Source organism: Convolutriloba macropyga, chromosome 1, assembly GCF_964194025.1.
Source record: "Convolutriloba macropyga chromosome 1, txConMacr16.3, whole genome shotgun sequence".
Taxonomy (NCBI): Eukaryota; Metazoa; Xenacoelomorpha; order Acoela; family Convolutidae; genus Convolutriloba; species Convolutriloba macropyga.
This window is the reverse complement of record NC_134468.1, coordinates 10,456,347-10,479,246: the sequence shown is the minus strand read 5'-3', so window position 1 is coordinate 10,479,246 and position 22,900 is coordinate 10,456,347. Positions and strand designations below refer to the sequence as shown.

Here is a 22,900-nt window from a genome sequence, read left to right as displayed (position 1 = left end):
ATTCTGATTATTTCTCTGGTCATATATACGCAGAGGGGGTTTGTCTATAACGGGAAAGAACCATATTTTAAGTAGGATTTTGAAATAGTTCCCACTTTTAAGTTTGAGCTGGATCTTTAACAGGTTCCGCAGCCGGAGTCCGACCCATTGACTGATACCCTTGACCTTGAGGGTATCCTTGAGCCGGATACCCCTGCTGTTGATAGCTCTGCGGGGGGTAGCCTTGCAAAGGATGTCCACCCTGGCCGGGGTACCCCTGGTTTGGGTATCCTTGTGGTTGGGCAGGGTACCCTTGAGTAGGGTATGCTTGAGGTTGAGGTGCTCCCGTTCCTGTGACCACTATTCTCTGTTCACGTTTTCGACCTCCACAACATCCACAGCATGGCCTTTCATTTTGACCAGCACATCCAAAAATAGCAAAAGCCATAAAAAGAGAAATTGTGAAAAAAACGACGGCCGTCCAAGCTAGAGCTTCATAACCATTGGCACTTGTAATTTTTTTTGTGTATTTGTATGTTTTTCTTCTTTGGCGATGAAGTTGGAGCTCTGTTTTGTTTCTTCTCCTGTTTCTCAAAATTTCCAAATGCTACTGTCATTATTTGACTGTAGTGTCCGACTATTTGTTCGACTATTTTGGCAAAAATATGTAAGAATTGCAGCGAATTCGGTTAAAAACACCCTAATTTTGATGCGAAATTTTATCAATCTACCTCACCATATATAGCGTACTCGCTGCAAAAGAAGACAGTGGAGGAAATATCTCGTTAATTCATTTTCAAAATTATTCAAGTGACGACATAAAAATTTACAATTACGCAGATGGATTTTCTTTGCAAAAACTATGACAACTGTTTCTATCAATAACTTCTAACCGTTGAAAATGCTGTGCCTTTGCTTTGTATTATTTTTCTCTGATTCAAAACTTTAAAACAAAATTGATATTGTGCGAGAAAAGAAAGCCATTGAAAAACACATTAACTTTCAAAAATCAAGGAATGATCGACTTATGACTTGTCCTAATGAAATAAAATAAATTGTCGGTCATTGTCATTTTGATGTTTTCAAGAGATTTATTTTTGAAAGAAGCAATGTTTATGAGTTCTATTCCTATTTTAAACAAATATTACGAACAGACATTTGTGGAACCTCTTTTTGAAATTTTGAGCCTTTGACAAAAAATGACTATCAAGAGAATTTTAAAAATAAAGGAAACAAATTCATGTAGAAGTTATAAAATTATCAATAGAACATGAAAAAAACTTGCAAACACCGAAATTCCAATGAACGAGAAAAATATGTTCTACATAGTGAAAAACAGATTGAAGTATTAAAGTAATTGTGGGTAGCCAGGATTTTTTTAATGTTTTATCATATTTTCTGGAATATCGTCCAAAATTAATGCATGAATCCAACAATTGCTCATTCTAATTTTATACCACACACACGATCAATTAAATTTTAATGGGTGAATCAAATTTGACGTCGATTTGAACTTGACGTTACATTAAAGCATCTTTTGAAAAGGAACACTTGGACACACAGTTGTTCTCATTCAGAGAATCAGCAGATTCAAGGACACGATTTTCGGTCGCAAAATAATCGAAAAGAGATTAAATTTTCGCAAAAAAGCGAGATTCCTCAATTGTTTTTAACAATTCCGGGTTTCTGTTTAAAGTTTCCGACGCAGATTTAAAATTATGCTTTGAACTATGATAAAAATTTGGGATAAAAATTTAAATTTTTGAGAAAACATTATAACTCTGGTAAACAAACGCTGATAATAATTATCACATGATATACGCAAGCAAAATACGCAAGCAAAAAATACGCAGGCGGCTAGATTAATCTCAGGAACCCATTTTGGCTTTTGCAATCGGCAGAGAAAAGAAACTCTGGTTTTGTAAGCCAAATTTTTTGATTCAACGTTCTGAGCTAAACAAAGCTCTGCTCCAAAAGTGTTTAACAGTGCTTATAAACATAGCGCAATTTATTGCATTTCTTGCAGGGCATTGATTTTGATCTTTTATGTGGACGCATAAAATTTGATTTTTTTAATGAGTTTGCATAAAAAATTTTTATGCAAACGGTTTATGTAAGAGTACTTGATTTTTTTTAAACATGCAAGGAACGGTTACACTGAAAATTTTTTCCTGCATAAAAATTTGATTATTTTGAGAACAAAAGAAGCAATCTCAGTTAAATTGCAAAAAAAAATATAAAATAAAGTGTAAGCGGTCAAAGTAGAAAACCTCTTTACAAACAATGCTGCGAACTGCACGAGCAAATTTATTATAAAAACAAAGCAGGACGAGACCTGAGACAAAAATTTAAAAATAAAATGTAAGCTTTCAAAGTGGAAAACCTCCTTCTAACCAATGTGGCAAACTGAAGCTCATAACAGTACGAGTAAGAAATTAAATTCAGCATCAAAGCAGGTCATGTCCTGAGACTATTCAAAGAGTTTTGCAATAACTAACAAAAACTGGACCTGAAAGGACAAAAAAAGATTGGGAGAATCATTTAGAATAATCTCCGATAAAAACACAATACACCCGGAAAAACCAAAGAAAAAACTCCAAGCAAGAGGGTGAATTTTGTTCAAACCCGTTTTCTCACTCTACTTTAAAAGTAGAGCGTAGAATTTTCACGCACCAATAGTATTCGCTTTTTTGCTCCACTTTTTGTTTTGGCGTGACAGATCATCAGTTCATTTTTTTCACTTTACTATAGTTTTAAAGAAGTAACGTTTATGTGTGCTACTCCAAATTTACAAAAAATACATTTCCATAGAGAATAGAGTAGTCCAATTGCCCTTTTTTGTTTTTCACAGTGGTGCTTTTGGAATCTCAGCAAGGGGGGCATTGATAAACAGCAGGGGCCATTGATATGCTTTTCCGTACTTATTCCTTCTTCCTAATATTTGCATTTGATGAAATAAGTGATTTTATTCGGCTGGTCTTGCGAGAAAAAAAACGTTTGCTGAAAAATTTTGCACATTGCACAATGGGAGAAAACCCCTGTTAATTCTTAAGTTCTGTGCTCACAAACCATGTATTACACTCACTTCTTATTATTCAATTTTATTTTTTCCTTCAAAGAAAAAAGTAAGCTTTATTCACCACGTACCGAAAGGATGTCTACTCGAACTTTGTTCAGGATATCAAGATAGCGAATCTGTTTATGGATAATCAGACCTTATCTGATCGATACCGCAGTTTGACTGGAAAGTTTTTTGGGCGTTGCTTTGTTTTTGGAGATATTAATTGTCAAAATTGATGGAACTGATTACACTGCCACACTATCACCGTATGGCACCAAAACTTTGAAAAAAATTTTATTGCAATCGAGCGTTTCAATAACACAATTGTTTCAGATATATAGCAATTCATTTTCACACAACCTCAGAAATAAACTTTTTGAAATCTTTTTTTTAATGAAAATTTTATGTAGCTGCGCACCCACATATTTTTTAAATGAAAATTTAACATACTTTTTATAACTATCGCTGTATAAAAAAATATAATTTTCGACAAAAAATTGACTAACCAGAGAATTTTAAAAATGAAAGGCATAAATTCATGTAACAGTTATAAAATTATCAAAAAGCATTTAAAAAAATTGCGAAACCGGATTTCCAAACTACGAAAAAATGCTCTACTTAGTCAAAAACTCCGTGAAGTTTTAAAGTAATTGTTGGTACGCTAAATTTTTCTTTATGTATTATCAAATTTTTTCTTTATGTACTATCAAATTTTCATGTTTAAACCAAACACACACAATAACATTAAATTTTAATGGAGGAATCAAATTTGACGTCGCTTTGAATTAGACGTAAAACTGAATATCCTTTTGAGCCTTAAAAAGAAACACTTGGACTATCCGTCATTATCCGTCAGAAAACTAACAAAATCACGGAAACAGTTTTCATCACAAATCATCGAAAAACGATTACTTTTCCGCAAAAGGAAGCCAGTTTCTTCAAATTGTTCTAGCCATTCCGAGTTTTTGTTCACAGTTGCCTATGCAATCGAATCAACTATGATAAAAATTTGGGTAAAAAATCAAGTTTTTGAGAATTATAATTCTAGTAAACAATCGTTGGTCACATTTATCACATGATATAATAAAGCAAAATTAAGAACTTACGGCTTGATAAATCTAAAACTCAATCTGGCTCTTACAATTGGCTGAAAATTCATTGCACTGTTTTTGCTCACTTCCTACAATCTATGAACATCATTAACAAACCAAAACTTTTGGTTCAACGACCTGAGCTAAAAAAACTCGGCCTCGAAAATGATTACCAATACTTATAAAAATAACACAATTTATTCCATATTTTTGCTCAGCATAGATTTTAAACTTTTCTGTCGATGACAACTTTCATGCAAACGGTTTACATAAGAGCACTTGGTTTTTGTTCAACATGCAAGGAACGGTTACAGTGAAACTTTTCGTGCATGAAAACTTGATTAAATTGAACGAAATAAAAGCGATCTAAGTTATAGTGCAAAAAACTTATAAAATACAATGTAAGTTTTCAAAATGGAAAACCTCCTGCTAGCCAAGGTAGCAATTTTAAACTCATGACAGTACGAGTAAGAAATTAAATTAAAAATCAAAGCAGGTCATGTCCTGAGACCATACTACTTTTTTCGCTCCACTTCTTGTTTCGGCGTGGCCAAAATCACCACTTCAATTTGACTATTAAAATCAAGAAATTATGTTAACAGATCTTTCAGAAAGACAGAATCCTTAAAATCGTGGATTGCAAATCGTAATAATAAACATTTGCTCAATAAAATATTGTTGATTTGTACGACAAGCTTTATAAACATCTCTGGTGCAGAGGAAAAACAGCCTCCACAAGACCGGATGTCTGTCTGGACGTCATTTTTGGATTTAAAATAAACCTGAGAAAGAAAACTTCTGTAAAATAATTTAAAAAAGTTCAATTTTAACAGTTATCCAGAAAAAGAGTCAGTTGTTTTTTGTAAAAAAAATATATAACTGACATAAAGAATGTCCTAATCCTTCCAAAATAACAGATTTCTTGTAGAAAGTTTCTTCATACTTCACTAAGATGTCTCCAAATTTCAGAAGCAATCGTTGTAAACGTAAGAGAATCGTCGGTTCTGACTAACAGTTGACTAAAAAAATGACTATTAAGAAAAACTCAAAAATGAAAGAAACAAACTCATGTAATAGTTACAAAACCATCAACAGTACTTTGAAAAAGGATTGGTAGAGCGAAGTTCCAATACACGAGAAAAAATGTTCTGCCTTGTCAAAAACACATTGAAGTAATAAAGCAATTGTTGGTAGGCAAAACTTTTTTAACGTATGATCAAATTTCATAGAATATTGTCTTAAAATAACTCATCAACCTAAAAATTGCTCATTCTATGTTCCTAAAACACACGACCAATTAAAATTTTAATGGGTGAATCAAATTTGACGTCGACATGAACTTGACTTAAACTAAAGTATCATTTGACTCTCAGTCATTATGCTTCAGAAAACAAATTTAATCACCGAAACGATTTTGGTCACAAACCCTACGAAAAGTGATTACAATTTCCGAAAAAGAAGATAGTTTTTTTCAATTTTTTCTGCTCATTGCAAGTTTCGGTTCACATTTTCCGACGCTGATTTAATATTAAGCTTTGATTTATTTATGCTGAAATTGGGATAGAAAACGAAATCTCCTAGAAGATGTTAAGGCTCTGGTTAAACATCCTTGGTGACAAATAGCGCAAGGTATAATTAATCAAAACAACGAATTAACGGCTAGATCAATCTGAAAATATTTTGAAGGGAAACTGATTTTGGCTTCTACAATTGGCTTAAAATTTATTACACTCGTTCTGCTCTCTTACTACAAACTACTAACATCCTTAACAATCCAAAATTGAGAGAAAAAAATCCGATTTTTAGAGCCAAAATATTTGGTTCAACATCCTGATGTCAAAAAAACTTTGCACCAAAATTTTAAATATACATATAAAAAAACGCAATTCATTGCAATTTTTGCTGGGCATAGAATTCGAATTTTTCTGCTGATGAAAACTTTTATGTAATTGGTTTACAAAAGAAGAGTTGGTCTTTGTTCAATATGCAAAGAATGGTTACACTGAAATTTTTTTCTTGCATGAGAACTTGATTAATTTGAACGAAATAAAAGCGATCTAAGTTAGATTGCAAAAAACCTATAAAGTGAAATATAAGTTTTAAAAATGGAAAACATCCTGCTAACCAATGCAGCAAACTGAAACTCATGACAGTACGAGTGAGAAATTAAATTAAAAATCAAAGCAGGTCATGTCCTGAGACTATTCAAAGAGTTTTGCAAAAACTAACATAAGCTGGACCGGAAATAGACAAAAAATGAATTAGGAAAATTAGTTAGAAAAAATCTCCGATAAAAGCACGAAAAACAAGGAAAAACCAATGTCAAATTGCCGTATATAAGCAGAAATCTACAAGTCAGAAAATAAATTTTTTTCAAACCCGTTTTCTCACTCTACTTCAAAAGTAGAGCGGAAAAATGTCACGCGGCAAGGCTACTACGTTTTTCACTCCATTTCTTGTTGGGGCGTGACCAAAATCATCACTTCAATTTGACTATAAATATCAAGAAATTATGTTAACAGATCTTTAAGAAAGACAGAATTCTTTAAATTGTGGATTGCAAATTGTAATAACAAAATTGTTCAAGATAATTTTGTTGATTTGTACGACAAGCTTTATAAACATCTCTGGTGCAGAGAAAGACAGCCTCCACAAGACCGGGTGTCTGCTTGGACGTCTTTTTTGGAGTAAAAATAAACCTGAAAAAGAACATCTGTAAAATAATTTACAAAGGTTCAAATTCAACTGTTATCAAGAAAAATAATCAGTTATTTTTTTGTAAAAAAACATTTAACTGGCTTGAAAAATATCATAATCCTTTCAAAACAACAGATTTCTTGTAGAAAAATTCTTTATATTTCCCTAAGATGTCTCCACAGTTCAGAAATATTTGTTGTGAACGTAAGAGAATCGTCGGTTCTGACTAACAGTTGACTAAAAAAACGACTAACAAGAAAAACTCAAAATTGAAAGAAACAATTTCATGTAATAGTTACAAAATCATCAACAGAACTTTAAAAAAGGAATTGCTAAAACGAAATTCCAATACGCGAGAAAAAAATATTCTACCTTGTCGAAAACACATTGAAGTAATAAAGCAATTGATGGTAGGCAATTTTTTTTAATGTATTATCAAATTTTATGGAATATTGTCTGAAATTATTGCAAGAATCTAAAAATTGATCTTTCTATGTTCTTACCACACAACCAATTAAAATTTTAATGGGTGAATCAAATTTGACGTCGACATGAACTTGACCTAAACTAAAGTATCATTTGACTCTCAGTCATTATCCTTCAGAAAACCAATTTAATCATGGACACGATTTTGGTCACAAACCGTACGAAAAGTGATTACAATTTACCAAAAAGAAGCTAGTTTTCTCAGATTTCTCTGGTCATTCCAAGTTTCGGTTCACATTTGCCGACGCAGATTTAAAATTAAGCTTTGAATTAACTATTATGGAATTGGGATAGAAAACGAAATCTCTTAGAACATGTTAAAGCTCTGGTTAAACATCGTTGGTGACAAATAGCGCATGGTATAATTAATCAAAACAACGAATTAACGGCTAGATCAATCTGAAAATATGTTGAAGGGAAACTGATTTTGGCTTCTACAATTGGCTGAAAATTTATTACACTCGTTCTGCTCTCTTACTACAAACTCCTAACATCATCAACAATCCGAAATTGAGAGAATAAATCCGAGTTTTGGAGCCAAAATATTTGGTTCAACATCCTGAGGTAAAAAAAAACTATGCCCCAAAATTTTAAATATACATATAAAAAAACGCAATTCATTGCAATTTTTGCTGGGCATAGAATTCGAATTTTTCTGCTGATGAAAACTTTTATGTAATTGGTTTACAAAAGAACACTTGGTATTTGTTTAACATGCAAGGAACGGTTACGTTGATAATTTTTCCCTGTATAAAAAATTGATTATTATGAGAGAAATAGAAGCAATCTCAGTTGGATTGCAAAAATATTTAAAAAATAGTGTGTACGCGGTCAAAGTGGAAAACCTCCTTATAATCATTGCAGCAACCTGAAGCTCATGACAGTACGAGAAAGAAATTAATTTAAAAACAAAGCAGGACAAGACCTGAGACAACTCAAAGTGTTTTGCTATAACTGGACAGGAAATGGACAAAAAATGGAATGTGAAACACCACTTAGAATAATCCTCCGGAAAAAATTACAAAGAAAAACAGGAAAAACCAAAGTCAAGTAGCTGCATAAGAACAAAAAAAAACTACAAGCGAGAAAGTGAACTTTTTTCAAAAACATTTTCTCGCTCTACTTTAAAAGTAGAGCGGAAAAACTTCAGGCGGCAAAGCTACTCACTTTGTCGCTGCTTTTCTTGATTTTTGTGACCAAAATCACCACTTCAATTTGACTTTAAAAAATCAAGAAATTATGTTGACAGATTTTTAGAAAAAACATTACAATGTAAATCGTAGATTACAAATTGTAAAAGCAAAATGTTGTTGAAGAAAATTCTGAAATATATATAAATATATATATATATATATATATATATATATATATATATATATATATATATACATATATATAAATGTATCTATAAATATATATATATATATATATATATATATATATATATATGTATATATATATATATATATATATATATATATATATATATAAATACATATATATATATATATATATATATATATATATATATATATGTATATATATAAATATATATACATATATATATATATATATATATATAAAATATATATGGCAAGCTTTATAAATATCTCTGGTGTCAGAGAAGAAACAGTTTCCACGAGACCGGATGATCTACGTTGACGTCTTTCTCGGCTTTGAAAAAAACCTGAAAAGGAAAACTTCTGTAATTTTACAAAAGCTCAAACTCGACGGTTATCCAGAAAGAGAATCAGTTTTTTGTAAGAAAAAAACATAACTGAATTAAATCTTGCAAAACAACAGATTCTTTGTAGAAAGCTTCTCCGTACTTCCTTAAGACGTCTCCACACTTGAGAAATCTTTTTGGTAAACGTAAGAGAGTGGTTGTTTTTAGTAAGACAAAAACGGCGAAAGCTCTTACGTTTTTTCGGTGTCATTGCTATCTTTAACTTTTCAACCTATGGATTTGTCGGTATGCTTTGTTTCTTAGATTCAGTGTGTTCCGTTTTGATTTATAAAAAGCGACAAAAAACTAGTCATTTGTTTGATTTCTAGATTCGTTTTTGGTTTTAAACGCAAGAAACCGTTGACGTTGTGGGTTTAATTTAAAACCACAGGAAATCAAGGAAATCTTTTAAAAATAACTGGTAAACTTGAGATCTCATCAGATTACCAGACAGTCATATGTTCAACAAGTCAAACATTTCTATAAACGATCTAATGAAAAAAGTTACTCAATTTTTGCTTTTTTTGAAAAGTTTTAGAAAACTGAATATACAGAATTTAGGACACCGAACAAACCAATATCTATTTATATTTGAAACCGAAAAAACCGTGCAAACCGAACATACCAACAATTTCTTACGAAGAAAACCGGTGTTCTTGTAGACTAGGGTTATCTTTTAGAGTTTTGCAAACTGTAGGGACATATTTTTACTTATTGTAACACGGGTTTTTATTTTGCTACGATTTGGCTGAAACTCTATGGCCTGAAAAAGCAATTCCCGAACTTTATTATATCTCATTCAACAAACGTCTGTGTTTTTGGTGCATTTATAAAAAATATTGTAGGCTATCATTCTTGTACCTAATTCATCACCTGCACCTAGAATTTTTATGTTTTTTGATGTTAGCCCCCCAGAAATTGTTTTTTATTTCAAGATTCCGATAACGGGCTATTGATACGGTTAATTAGTCGTGAACAAAATGCAGTTGTATTATACTACTGTTTTTTGACATAATACTTCTATAACGAGATTGTTAGAAAGTATTAAGGCCGTACGTGTCATCGCTTTACAGAAAATGAAATGGTAGATATGTTGAAAATTGCAAAATTGCATTCTAATTTGAACAAAATTTTTATTGCCTTCCAAGGAATGCTAAACTCACCCTAGTTCAGAAGACCCGAGAGAAACGACGCAGCAATTGTTGGGTATTTTTGGTTTTCCAGGTAAGAGATCATTGGTTTGTTTGGTTTCAAACAAAATATCATAGTCGGTATAACCGGTCTCCTGGATTTGGAATGCTTGATTTTTGAAAAGACAGTCGTTAGTAAATTCAGTCTCTCAGATTGGGTACTTTTGGCTCTAAACTTAAGAATATCGTCGTTTTTTTCACATTAGAAGTTCAAGAGAGTCCTTGAAGATTGATGGGGATTCAGTGCATTAAGTCACACTCACTGAGTCTTGATATAATCATGAGAAGTCAAGTACATTAAAATTTATGTCATGACTTCGTGTTGCTTGAAATTGGCCATACCGTTAGTTTCTTACGTTTAAAACCTAACATAAAAAATGTAAGAGACCAAACATGCAGACAGTTATCTTACCAATGAAACCAAGCTTAACAGATCAAACATACCGATGATTATCCTAAGTATAGAAGCATATAGAATCTGAGAGACAGAACATACCAGAGATACAGATGTTTAAAACCGAACATGCCAAATATAGCAAACCAAAGAAACGGAAAATTTTTTTAGGTTTAAAAACGAATATTCCAAATTTAAGAGACGGAACATATGGAAAATTATCTTACGTTTAGAACTGAACAGACGAAATTTGAGAGATTGAACATACCGACAAATTTGTAACGTTTGAAACCAAACATTGTGAATCTAAGAGACCGAACAAAGCGAAGATTATCTTATATGTTTAAAACGGAACTTACCAAATTTGATAGACCTAACAAACCGATGCTTATCTAACGTGTAAAACAACTGAACATACCAAATTCAAGAGACCAAACATATTGAAAATTATCTTACGTATTAAATCAAACATACCAAATTTGAGAGATTGAACATCCCGACAAAGTTATATCGTTGGTTTCAAAACCGGGAATACCGTCGATTATCTTACTTTTAAAAGCAAACGCACCGAATCTATTAGAGGGAACATACCGACGATTTTCTTAAGTTCACAAACGTCACTTTACTGTGATAAGGGATGGCTAAAGACGCAATGGTGTTTGAACATGTTTTGTTTCAGTCCATGTTGTGCTTTTGCGACCCCTTGCCGTGCTTGCTGTTCTTTTTACTTGATACTGTAACCAACAGTAATAATTGTTATTCCTTGATTCTGATTGGCCAGTGAATCTGAGAATTTTTTTCAATTTCATCATATGGTACAAATTTTAATTTTTTTATATCATTTTTGCGCTAACGACTGAATGCTGATTATTGTTGTGAATCATTTCAATCCGAGTTCATTAAGGGACAATATCATTGTTTTCCCACTGTTTACAATGCAAGATCATATAATATTGAAAATTATCTTACATATAAAATCGAACATATCAAATTGGAGAGATTCAACACCCCTACAAAGTTATATAGTTGATTTCAAGAACGAGAATACCGACAATTAGCTTACTTTTAATACCAAACACACCAAATCTAAGATAACAAACATACCGACGATTTTCTTAAGTTCACAAACATCACTTTCTGTAGTACGGGATGCCTAAAGACGCAATGTTTTTTATATGTTTTGTTTCAGTCCGTGTTGTGCTTTTGCGACCCCTTTCCGTGCGTGCTGTGCTTTTTACTTGATACTGTAACCAACAGTAATAATTGTTGGACTTGATTCTGATTGGTCGGTGATCCTGAGATTTTTTTTTCAATTTCAACCTATGGTACAAATTTAAATTTTTTTCATAACGTTCTCGCGCTAACGACTGAATGCTGATTAATATTGTTACTCATTTCAATCCGATTTCATTAAGGAATAACATCATTGGTTTCCCCTCTGTTTACAATGCAAGATCATATAATATTTTAAAAAAGCGTCACATGTGTCGACTGACTGAAACGCTGCACAGCTTGTCAGCTCTTTCACTATAAAATTTTTTACCGTAAAATTTGTCTCAATCATGTAATATCCAATCCTCTTATTAGATTTTTGGAATTTATTTTTTTGATTTCTTGCAACTTTCGGAATTTATTAGATTTTTGGAACAGTTTAGAAGTCTATAAAAATTCATGAGTATCTTATCATTACTCAAAAGGTCGGATGAGAGTTTTTTATGTTTCTGATCATTAACGCACACCTCATTACGACGCAGAGGTATACCCAAATTGTCACGGGAAGATATGCCTGATGCGTGTATCTCGTGTTCATTTTAACTATGTTAATACATTGAAAATGGAACAATGTTGCGGAAAAGAGCTACTTTAGCAGAAACCGGCAAAATGGAAGGAGAATTAGCAACTCGTGTTCGCAAAAGTGTCCTAATCCTAGCCCCGAGCAAAATACAAGTACAAAATTTATAACCTACTTTTCGGACGGCTTGTATCACTCATCTGCCTCAATTATGTATCGATTTTTCGCACGCAATGTAACTCGATTTCGCATATAATCCGCAATTAAGCCCAATTTAATTACTATTAGTAGTACTTCATTACTACTTTATTACCACTTATAGTACTTTATTACTACCTATTAATACCTCTTAGTACTTTTTATTACAACGTATTATAATCGGCCAGTCCCACATTGATATACAAGGCCTTTGATGTGCGAGGGATTTTTTGGAGAAAAATCAATTTTTGTGGTTGCATGTATTTAAAGCACTTTAAAGCTTTGAAAGCTTTAATTAAAGATTAATTAAAGTGCTTATTACATGCTCAAAATCCGCGCGAATAAGAGATACTTAAATTGATCGGAAACGTGCTACAAGACTTGTAGCCTACTTTTCGTTCCGAATGTTCTTTTATTTCTCAAAATTGGCGACACCCGTTTTGCGAAAAGTAAGATACAAAGGATGTCTGCTAATTTCGTTCATTGTTTGTGTCTAATTTTCGAGCTAATTTTACTAAGGCGGAAATTTTGGGGTATACCTCTGCGTCGTAATGCTGAACCTGGGTACCTGAACGAATAGAAAATTTTTTTAAAAATTGTAGCCGAAAAATAAGATCTTATCTAATAGATGCTTGGAAAAACTGAATTGTTAGCGTATAACAACTGTCAAAAATTTTATCAGCTCTTTTTATCATAAATAACTACCTAAAACAGAATCTTTGTGGTTTCAGAACTGATAAAATCTGACAAGATAAGTTTTGGGTAAGAATTATATGACATCTAACATGACAAAAGTTTGAGAGCATTAATGGACAGCTTCATCGTACTAACGGATAAAGGTTTCAATAATTTATGAGGTGTTAGCTAAAATGCTTGTAATCTAAGTACTTGTCTAAGCACTTGATAATCTACCCCTTTTTTGCTGCTGTTCATTTGACCGAATCTGATTTTCTTAACTGCTTTTCATTGATCACAATTAATTAGTGTATATTTTGCTCCAATTAATCTGACCTCAAGTTGTAAAAGGGGATTTAGTTTAAAAGTATGTAGTTTGTTGAACTGCCTGATGTTTCATAGATGTAGTAGTTGTTTATGTTACAAATATTGTGTACTATTGATGTGATCGTCTCAACAGTTTAATATCAATATGGTCAAATATAAGTTCAGAATTTAATATCTGTCGACTAAAAAAGGGGTTATTTAAAAAAACGCTTCCCTTTTCCAAAGTTTGAACCGGATCCAAAACTGTGACTTGGTTTTGAAAATGACGAATCAAAGTCGTGACTCGGATTGGATAAAGAAGACCAGGAGTCAAAGCTGGAGTCGGGGTCGAAAAACGATGACCCCGAACCATGATTATCGTTGCCGATTGCAGAATTGAAATATTCATATGGTGCTGAAATCCTTTTCGCATACTGTTCATACGTAATAACACTGATGAGTACTGCCGCTACAATCAAAAACAATTCTGCTAAAATATTCATAATCAAATTAACAATATTCGCGCATTTTCTTTCGTTAAATTTCTTCGTACCAAGCAAAGCGATCCAAGTAATGATCGAGCAAGTAATAAAAATACTGGCTATTATGTGGAATGCCAGAGCGCACGCGTTTTTTTGTCTGCTTTTGTCAAATTCTGGCTCTGAAGATAAAAAATAAGAAGAATATGGGTAGTAAATATCCGAAATATTTGCAAACGCTGGTAGAAGCAGAATTAAGGAAAAGAAAGCGAAAATAATTCCAAAGACACCTAAAGCGATACCCTGGCACATTTTGGTGGCCTCTGGTTAAACACGAAGAATTTTTTTAGCTGACTGAGTGTCTATTTAATCACACTTTCCTTCAATGATGTGAGATTTACCGCTAATTTATTTGAAACTTTGTCGTCTGTGACTTTTACCAATTTTTTTATAGATCACTTTAAATACACAAATCTGACGGAAAGAGAACATAGCTGGATAGATCCAAAACAGTCCATGTGAAAATGGTTCTGCATAGAGATACAAATATCTGAAAATGTGGGCAAATAATTCTCCAATCATGCTAGATTTTGACTGAAATTTTTTGTGAAGCGTTTTACGACAACAAATCTGTGATGCTTATTTCTAGAAAAGAAGAAAAAAATTGCTGGAAAACTTTAGTCTTTGAAATGGGAAATACTGAGTCCGACCGATGACGTCTGGCATAAAATGGTTCGCGAGAACTCACGTTAGTATTTGCCAAAAGTAACCAAAGTTTTTTCCAAAGGAGCACTGTTGAAATCAAAGGAATTGACGTATACTGAGTTTCAAGGCTGAAAATACTGCAAAAAGCAGAAGTAGGGAAATAGGATATTAGAAGATATTAAACTACGTATGTCGGGAAACTGCGTAATTTACGAACCAATGTGGAAAAAAGTTTGTTTATTTCCAACAGGTAGATTTCCAACAGGTAGAACTCGGCGTAAACTTTTTGTTCACAAGGTCACGCCAACAACCACTTTGCCTGACTTCTACATGTTGGCAATGTCTCCAATGAGCAAAAGAAGGTCAAAGATAACAGATTTGAATGTCAACAAAGTAAGAAAAATAAAATCGAGACTAGTGGATGAAGTTCTGATCATTTAGTAGCGAAGTGGCTAGACTTCAATTAAAATCTCTAGTGAACTCTAATCGACCAGAAGCCCTTGTTTTTAGGCAACGAACGAAGGGTTAGTTTTTTTGAGATGTGAGGAAGCTTGTGATGACTGCTACACTGTATTCACTGTAAGCTGATGAGTAGTGAAAGAGAAAACTTTGAGTGATCCTTGCGCACAATTAGTATCTGAAATGAAAGTCTCCTAGTAGGAAATGCTGTTTAGTGTCCAGACAAGATAGATGTAGTGCTAGTCACAGAGATTACATCAAAGAGTAGTGTTGCAACTGTGATCACAGAGCTGAAAAGATGAAGAGTGAATACACTGCATGTTTGGTCCAGACAACACTTGCTCTGCTTGTCCCGAAAGATGGTTGAGATACAGAGAGACTTGAGGCTCTGGGACACAACTCTTCAAAAAACAGGACCCCAGATGGTTTTCTTACCGATGCTCTAGTCTTCATGGCTTGGAAATCAATCCTCCGAAGGTGTGATGGCTAAATATCCGAGGCTCCAGTCAAAGGGCAGGTGCAACATAACAATAAGCAAACTTAATGCTGCAACGCAAAAAATTAGGCGAGTTTTAGCAAAATAATATTCAAACTGTTGAAAATTGTGGCATAAAGTGGTGACGGGCAAAAAAGTTGTGAGAAGGGCAGTGTTGGGTTATCGATTTTCGCAAGCAGAATAAAAAGCTCTTTTAACTAAGTCGAAAGGCTATTTTTTCAAAAGGAGAGAAAAACTTCAGTAGAATTTAAATATTTACAGGACAGATCTCATCATTGGATCAATATGGCGACTTTGGGGATGAAAAAAGGTAAACAATCAGCCATGTTTTTTTCCATTATCAGTGCGAGAAAGTCAAAATGCGAAACTGGTCTTGGCATCATGATTTACAGTGGAAGTCGTAAGGGTTACTCAATATGGTTTGCGTCTGCAAAATTTCTAGAAACCTGTCACAAGGGATACCATAAATGGTATGCTTTCACAATTCGTTCACATTTACTGCGGTATCATAATCATTCAATGCGTGCTGGGAAATTGTTAATCAAATAATCTCAATCTAAAGATAGTTATCTAGATTTGCCAATTTGAGCCAAACACTGATTCTAAGCATCATTAATTGACGATTTTTTCATATAAATTTTGTGACTAGAACGAATTTTGCTCTTTCCGTTGTAATCTGTTAAGTTAAACTTTCTATCTATTATTTGCAACTAAGTTCAAGACTATATTTCGATCAAAGTACTAACACCCCCACTAAAATTTGAATTGAATGCGTATAGTGGGTTCCCATCAAAACTGTTTTGAATGTTTACGTTACTGTTTTCGTTACGGGCGAAGAGTTCGTCAAGATGTCGGTTGCCATTTAATCAGTAGAAAAGCAACGAATTTAAATAGTCCCATTTTTCGTCTTATTCCGAACGAAGTGAAATTTTGTCTCTATATGTTTGCTCCTTTTTTGCATAACTGGGTTTTGACACATTTTAATACAACTCTGGTTGTCCTCTCCATTTGCTATTGGATCTTTCTGTTGAATGCCGAAATACGCCAGATGTTGTTTCAGATACAACGCCTCTTGAACTGCTGCTGCCACGCTCAGATATTCTGCTTCTGATGAAAAAAGAGCAATTGTAGCCTGCCTTCTGACACCCCAGCTGATGCTGCGCCAAGTCGTTGAGCTTTAAGTAAAAAACCGTCGTTGATTTTCTCCGTTCAAATCACCAGACCATTCTGCATTAATTTTCTAACTAAATCATTAATAGCCTCTTTTGTGAAAATAAGTTTTCAAAGTTTTGAACCTGCAAGGTATCACAGGAGTCGTTTTCCGCAGGGCCAGTGTTGATTGGTTGGTGCATTAAAGTGACTGGACAGAATGTTGACAGTGAGCATGATGTCTGTCTTCTGTTTGGCCAGATATAGAATTGATCCAACTTGTAGAACTGATCAACCTGCAGAACTCTGTAGATCCTTCGATCCAGCTCTGCTTCACCATTTTTTTTGCTGTCTGGTGTTTCAAAACCAAATTCGGACTCCTTGAGGGTTTGCATTGATCCATTTGAAACAGCTCAAGCATTGTCTCCAGGTAGCCGTCTGGGTTGATTGTGACTTTGTTCTCTTTTTGTATGATTCTTAGATCCAGAAACCAGTGTAGTTTCCCTATGTCTTCTATTTGAAATGTTGCTTCAAAAACTGTCTTAACATCGAAGATCACTGTTGTGCCTCTTGATGCTACAATCATGTCATGAACGCAGACCGAGATGAAGATGTGACCCTCTAACACTTGTTTTAAACTTGTCCTCTCACTTGTTTGAAACCATTTGATAAATAGCGCGCTTTGTGTTCGTCGACATGACCACTTGGTCCTAATTTCTCTTTGTAAACCCATTTCTCTGTTACGTGATCCCTGTCTGCTGGTGGTATTACTAGGTTTCAGGTTTCGTTGTCTTCGAGCGCCTTGACATCGTCCTTCATTGCCCGGTGCCACTGGTCCACATCTTCACCTTTCGTGGCTTAGCAGACTGTTATGGGTCTCACATAGTCATCCTCCATTGCAGCAAGATGGGTCCTGCCTTCTCCAAATAATTGCCGTACATTACTTGCTCATGTCCTTCGCTTGTCTAGGCTCTGCCCTGTCCACTTGCTCCAGTGCCTCTTCAAAGAAACCAGCTGCCAACTGTCTCTTGCTGTGAGAATTCCTCTGTGCAATTATCTTTTAGCGACTCCGATTCATTGAAACTTATTCATGTTGCAGTATATTCTTCATCTAGTGCTGCTTCCTCAACATGCGAGGCATCTCGTCTCAGTGTCATTCATTGGGGATTACGCCCTCTGCGTCATGCCACTCCTTCTTTATTGCAGTAAATGTGCCCTGTTTTTCTTTGTTGGTGTTGTCTTGATGACAATCTCATCTCATCAAACACCTCATCTATCATCTAGTAGGTCAGGCGTCCGTGGGTTGTCAGCGATTGAGCGCACTTCGTTCTCTTTTGTGATCAAATCTTGAACAGTCATCATCTTGCGTCTGTTGCGTACGTACACCAGGCAACCGATGTCTTCATCAGTGTAACCCACAATCTTTCCGTCTAGTGCCAAGGGTTCAAGTTTGTTGACATAGCTCTCCGTCTTCCTCATGAAGACCGTGCAACTAAAAATAGATAAATTGTAAATTAAAAGTTACGGTTTCATACCTCGGATAAGCTCTGCTGTGCGCTTTTCTTCTCCTCGTCTCACAACAAAGTTTCTGGTCCTTGTTGCGTGAAGAATCGCCGCTCGCCACATCATCTTGGCAAGTCCTGAGTCAATGAGCAAGCACATTGCCATCTCCAGCAGCGTCCTGTTGCACCTCTCAGCAAATCAATTCTTTTGTGGCGTCTCTGGTTTTGTCTTCTCCTGTAACCTGCATTCATCTGAGCAGTACATATTGAATTGCTCTGAGAGAGTTATTTTCGCGTCTTCTTGCCTCAGCTTCTTGACCGTCCCGCACTGAGAAAATATTTTCTTCAAGCTGTCCAGTGCTTCACTCTTTGCCGTGAGCAAGACAACAAACACAAATTTCGTGTTTTGGTCTGCAAACTGCAAAAACAATGCAGAACCGGTACCCTGACAATAACTATACTCTGGAAGGTCCCAATACGTCTGTGAACATCCTCTCCAGCTCACCTTCTGCATGGGTCTCTTTCATTCTTGATAATGGATTCTTTGTGATCTTGGGCAATGTGCACACATTGCATACATCATTGAGTTCAACCACCCTCTCTGGTGCATTCCTGACCATTTCAGCTTCATTCAAATGACACAATAGTCTGTACCGCTGCCTTGCAATGTCAAGTTTGAAACGTTTGAATTCATCTTGAACTCTAGAACGCAGCAGGTTGAGTAAAACAAATTTTATTATGCTAGTTTTACAAAAATTCCCTTCGAGAGTTTCATGCAGCTATTTCCTTTCTCAATAGGGAAGCTATGTCCCCATTGCGTGCATCCTGAGACTGAAATGAAGTTTGAGGAAAAGTCAGGCAAAAACAGATCCTTCTTGAGTGCGCATTGGAATTCCTTTTTGCTTGAATGTATGCTGATACTCACAAAGCGTCTACCCACTCCTTTGGAAGCCTGTCCGTTGTGATTTCGAACACATGATTGAATCAGCACAAATTCCATGAACGCATCAATGTTTGTAACTGTGTTATCTGTACAACAAATGTACTCTACCTTGCCTGCTGTCTTCTACTTTGTTGGGGGTGCCCAGTAGTCTGTTGTAGCCAATGTTGGACCTATTGCCACTGACTCATTTTTGCCTCCATCTCTTTGTCGCCTGAATGCCCTGTCTGGTTGACCCTTCTTCTTCTTTTCATCCTTGCTTGCCCCATTGGCTGATGGTGCGGGCTGATCGGGTTGTTACTCTGCCCCAAGTATTGATTTGTAGGCGAAACAGTTGTGAAAAGAAAATATACTTAGCACAAAAGGAGTATGACTGTCAACAACAAATTAGTTTTGTTTTAGAAATTATTTTGATGACCTACAAGATACAGTGGTCCATAAACTGTTGGGTTATGGAATTTCGCAAGCAGAAAAAAAGCGTCTTCAAATAAGTAGTAAAATTATTTTCTCCAATTGAGAGAATACGAAAAAAGATATTTTACTGTAGAATTTAGAGATTTCCAGGAAAGATCTGATTATTGGATCAAAATGGTGATTTGACTTTGCGGATGAAAAAAGGGTAAAAAAACAGCTCTTTATTCTTACATTATCAGTGCGAGAAAGTCATTATACGAAACTAATCTTGGCACTATGATTTAAAGTGGGGGTCGCAAGGGTTACCGAATATGGTTTGCTTCTGCAAAATCCTTAGAAATCAGTCCCAAAGGATCCAATAAATAGTAATCATTTAAAACTTTCTAAGGTTTCGATTAGATTTCCTGTGGTAACGTAATACGTGCAGGGACAATTTTACATGAAATAATCTCATTCCAATGCTAGTTGTATAGATTTGCCAGTTTGAACCGAATACTGATTCTAAGCACCATTAATTGACGATTCTTTTATATAAATTTTTTTGACTAGAATCAAAGTTGCTCTTGTCTTTGTAATCTGGTAAGTTAAACTTCCTTACTAATAATTCTAACTAAGTTCAAGACTATAGTTTGACCGAATTTCTAAAAAAGCAGCCAGTAACGCGTGTCATTTAAACCACTAATGACTCTGATCATCTATATGTTCATATATTTAGGTATTTAGCGCGATTAATTTACAACGCAAGCGAATGTTCGAAATACTCTTCATATGCAATGCAACTGAAATCCGACGTACTGATCTCTGCATACTTTTAATATGAACTTTGACTCTGGAAACATTCGATAGCGTTGCGAATTTTTGGGACTAACTATAAGCTCTGTTGGATCTATCTCCACCCAGCTTAGTGATCTCATATTTTTTACGACCCCCCAGTCGCACGTGCTATGTTTTTACATAATAACGTGCTATATAACAACCTATAATTTGTAACGGGGGGGGGGGGGGGAGGTGTAAGAAACACGGGGGAGGAGGGGGAGGAGGGGGCCAAAACAGAATCGATCGGCTCTGTTAATGCGTTATGTTCTCTTTCTTCGTTATATCTTATACGGAAAAAACTGCTGATCCAACGGTCTTCTGAGTTTAGAATAAAAATTTGTCAAATAATTAAGTAGTTTGGGCAACCAGTTCAAGAAAAACCAAGTAAAACCAGCCGGTATAGCACTGTTTGAAATAAGAGAAATGCTTATTATCGGACAAATTGAAAAATCGTACTTTTCGTGGCAGCGCCACAATTCTCAAGCTTCATACTGGCCGAGATATTTTTCAGGTCATTTAAAGGTAAAGTTTTTATGTCCTTGATAGAGAAATAATAATCGACAACATGTCTCATATACAGTCATATTGTTGGTTTTTGGGCTTCATACATGTAAGGAACGCAATTGAACTGAACATTCTTTCTTATTGTGTTATACTCATACACAAGGAGTATAGTCAATTGAATCGCAAATGGCTTTGAAAGTACTGAGATAAGCACTTCCGTCGCGAATGGACGATTTAGTTGTTACTTTCAACTAAAGCCTTTCTAGATTTGGCAATCGCGGTGCGATTGACTCTAACTGAACTACTCAGTTAGAACGAGAGGTATTTTGCAAGGATTAAATTGAACTGAGCGTTAGCGCTACAAATTGGAGAATGAAAGTTAATGATAATACAGATTATGAAATAAAGTTTGTTCAGGTTTTAATCATACAGAAAGGAAGTAAAGTTTGATTTGTTTACAACGTGAATGAGTATATATCCGGTACAGACGGGATGAACAGACTTAACTGCTAAATATGGGAGGAAGTATATAGCACTGAACTACAAATGGCATTCGCCCTTCAAAAGGAACATACAACAATAAATTAGTTTAAAATACGGATATGGATACATGAAGGGTATCCATTGCCGTATGACATTTCCCCCTCTTGAGGAAAAAATTAATTTACTAGATTAAAATCAGAAAATTAATAAATATTCACCGGTTAGTAAGTAATAAAATATTAAATAATAGATAGAATAGAAGTTTATGAAAGTTTCTTTATCGAAGATTACTCGCTGTCGCTATTTTCAGCATTTTCGGCCTGGAGAACTGTCATCTCCCTTGGTTGGTTTTGCGAGTACTCATCTCCTTGATTTGATCCTCCCGCAATGCCAGTGTCTTGGTAATCAGTGTAACCTTCTGTGTTACGGACTTTTTCGACAATTGTTTGCAATTTTTGGGATTTTCTCTTCAGTGTCCTTTTGCTTTTTCTAATAGAAGACGTATCCGAATCCGATGTATCGCTGACCGTGATTTTGCGTTTCGAAGTCTTTCTCGAGATGGGTGTGGGTTGTTTTTGAGTCGAGGAGGTTGTTTGCGTTCCAGATGGCCCTGCTATATCAGATGATACCACTTGCGGCGCGATTGGACTAAAATTTAATATTTGTGTAAGGTCGGGTCGGTTTTTGAATGCCTCATCGTATTTCGGGTTTCTTTTTGGTACTCTCATTTTCAATGATCTTGCGACATTGCTAGCTGTAGATATACAGGATCGTGCCGATGAAATAACACTTACATCGTCTGTGTTTTTTCTGTTTCGCTTTATCTTTTTCTCTCCAGTATTTATTCGAAAAAGATCTCGTTTATGCTGTTGAATTTTTTGTTCGAGAGTTTTTTCGTTTAATTTCTTTGGGCGTCTGTCTATGTACTGTGCTAAAGTTGTTTCCCGTTCGGCCCGCGTTCCAAATTTGGCGATGTCAGAATTTCTGACCCGTACTTCAGGTTTGGAAGGTTCTTTAATGACGCTCGTCGTTGGGCTTATTTTGCACACTGTACTGCCAGGTGCTAGTACTTCGTAGAGGCCGTCCAAGTTTTTCTTTTAGCGCTGGTTTTCATGTATTTTTCGGGCCAACTTTACTTGTACGCTTCTTTCAGAGCAGGGAATTGCACGGTGAATGACATCTGGCTTTATAGAACGCTCTTCCCCGTCTTTCCTTTTCTCTTGTTCCGTTCTTGCGCGGGTACTTGCGGCGCAAATGACTCGCTCAATTTCCGTATCGGAACAAAGAGCTGTATCCGCCCACTGTTCATCTGTGAGATATGAACGACCTGGGATTGTATCCTCGTCTAAATAGTAATT

The 22,900-nt window shown here is 35.0% G+C and overlaps 1 protein-coding gene across 1 annotated transcript; it reads right to left on the bottom strand.

Moving 5' to 3' along the window:
• Positions 1-13: 13 nt before the first annotated feature.
• On the bottom strand, positions 14-14,487 carry LOC142345515 (uncharacterized). The gene is made up of 3 exons (XM_075397591.1): positions 13,833-14,487; positions 8,960-9,003; positions 14-546 (listed from the first exon to the last, which is right to left on the bottom strand). Exons 1-3 carry the CDS (start codon positions 14,384-14,386, stop codon positions 98-100), a joined length of 1,047 nt encoding a protein of 348 aa, XP_075253706.1. The 5' UTR covers positions 14,387-14,487; the 3' UTR covers positions 14-97.
• Between the last annotated feature and the right edge of the window lie 8,413 nt (positions 14,488-22,900).

Excerpts from the sequence above, each read along its gene's own strand:
- LOC142345515 (XM_075397591.1), bottom strand. The coding sequence starts at position 14,386 with ATGTGCCAGGGTATCGCTTTAGGTGTCTTTGGAATTATTTTCGCTTTC. Across the intron at positions 9,004-13,832 it reads TCCGGTTCAAACTTTGGAAA|AGGTTTTTTTCAAAGCCGAG; the intron begins AGGGAAGCGTTT and ends GTTTTCCTTTTC. Across the intron at positions 547-8,959 it reads ACGTCAACGTAGATCATCCG|AGCTCCAACTTCATCGCCAA; the intron begins GTCTCGTGGAAA and ends GAAACAAAACAG.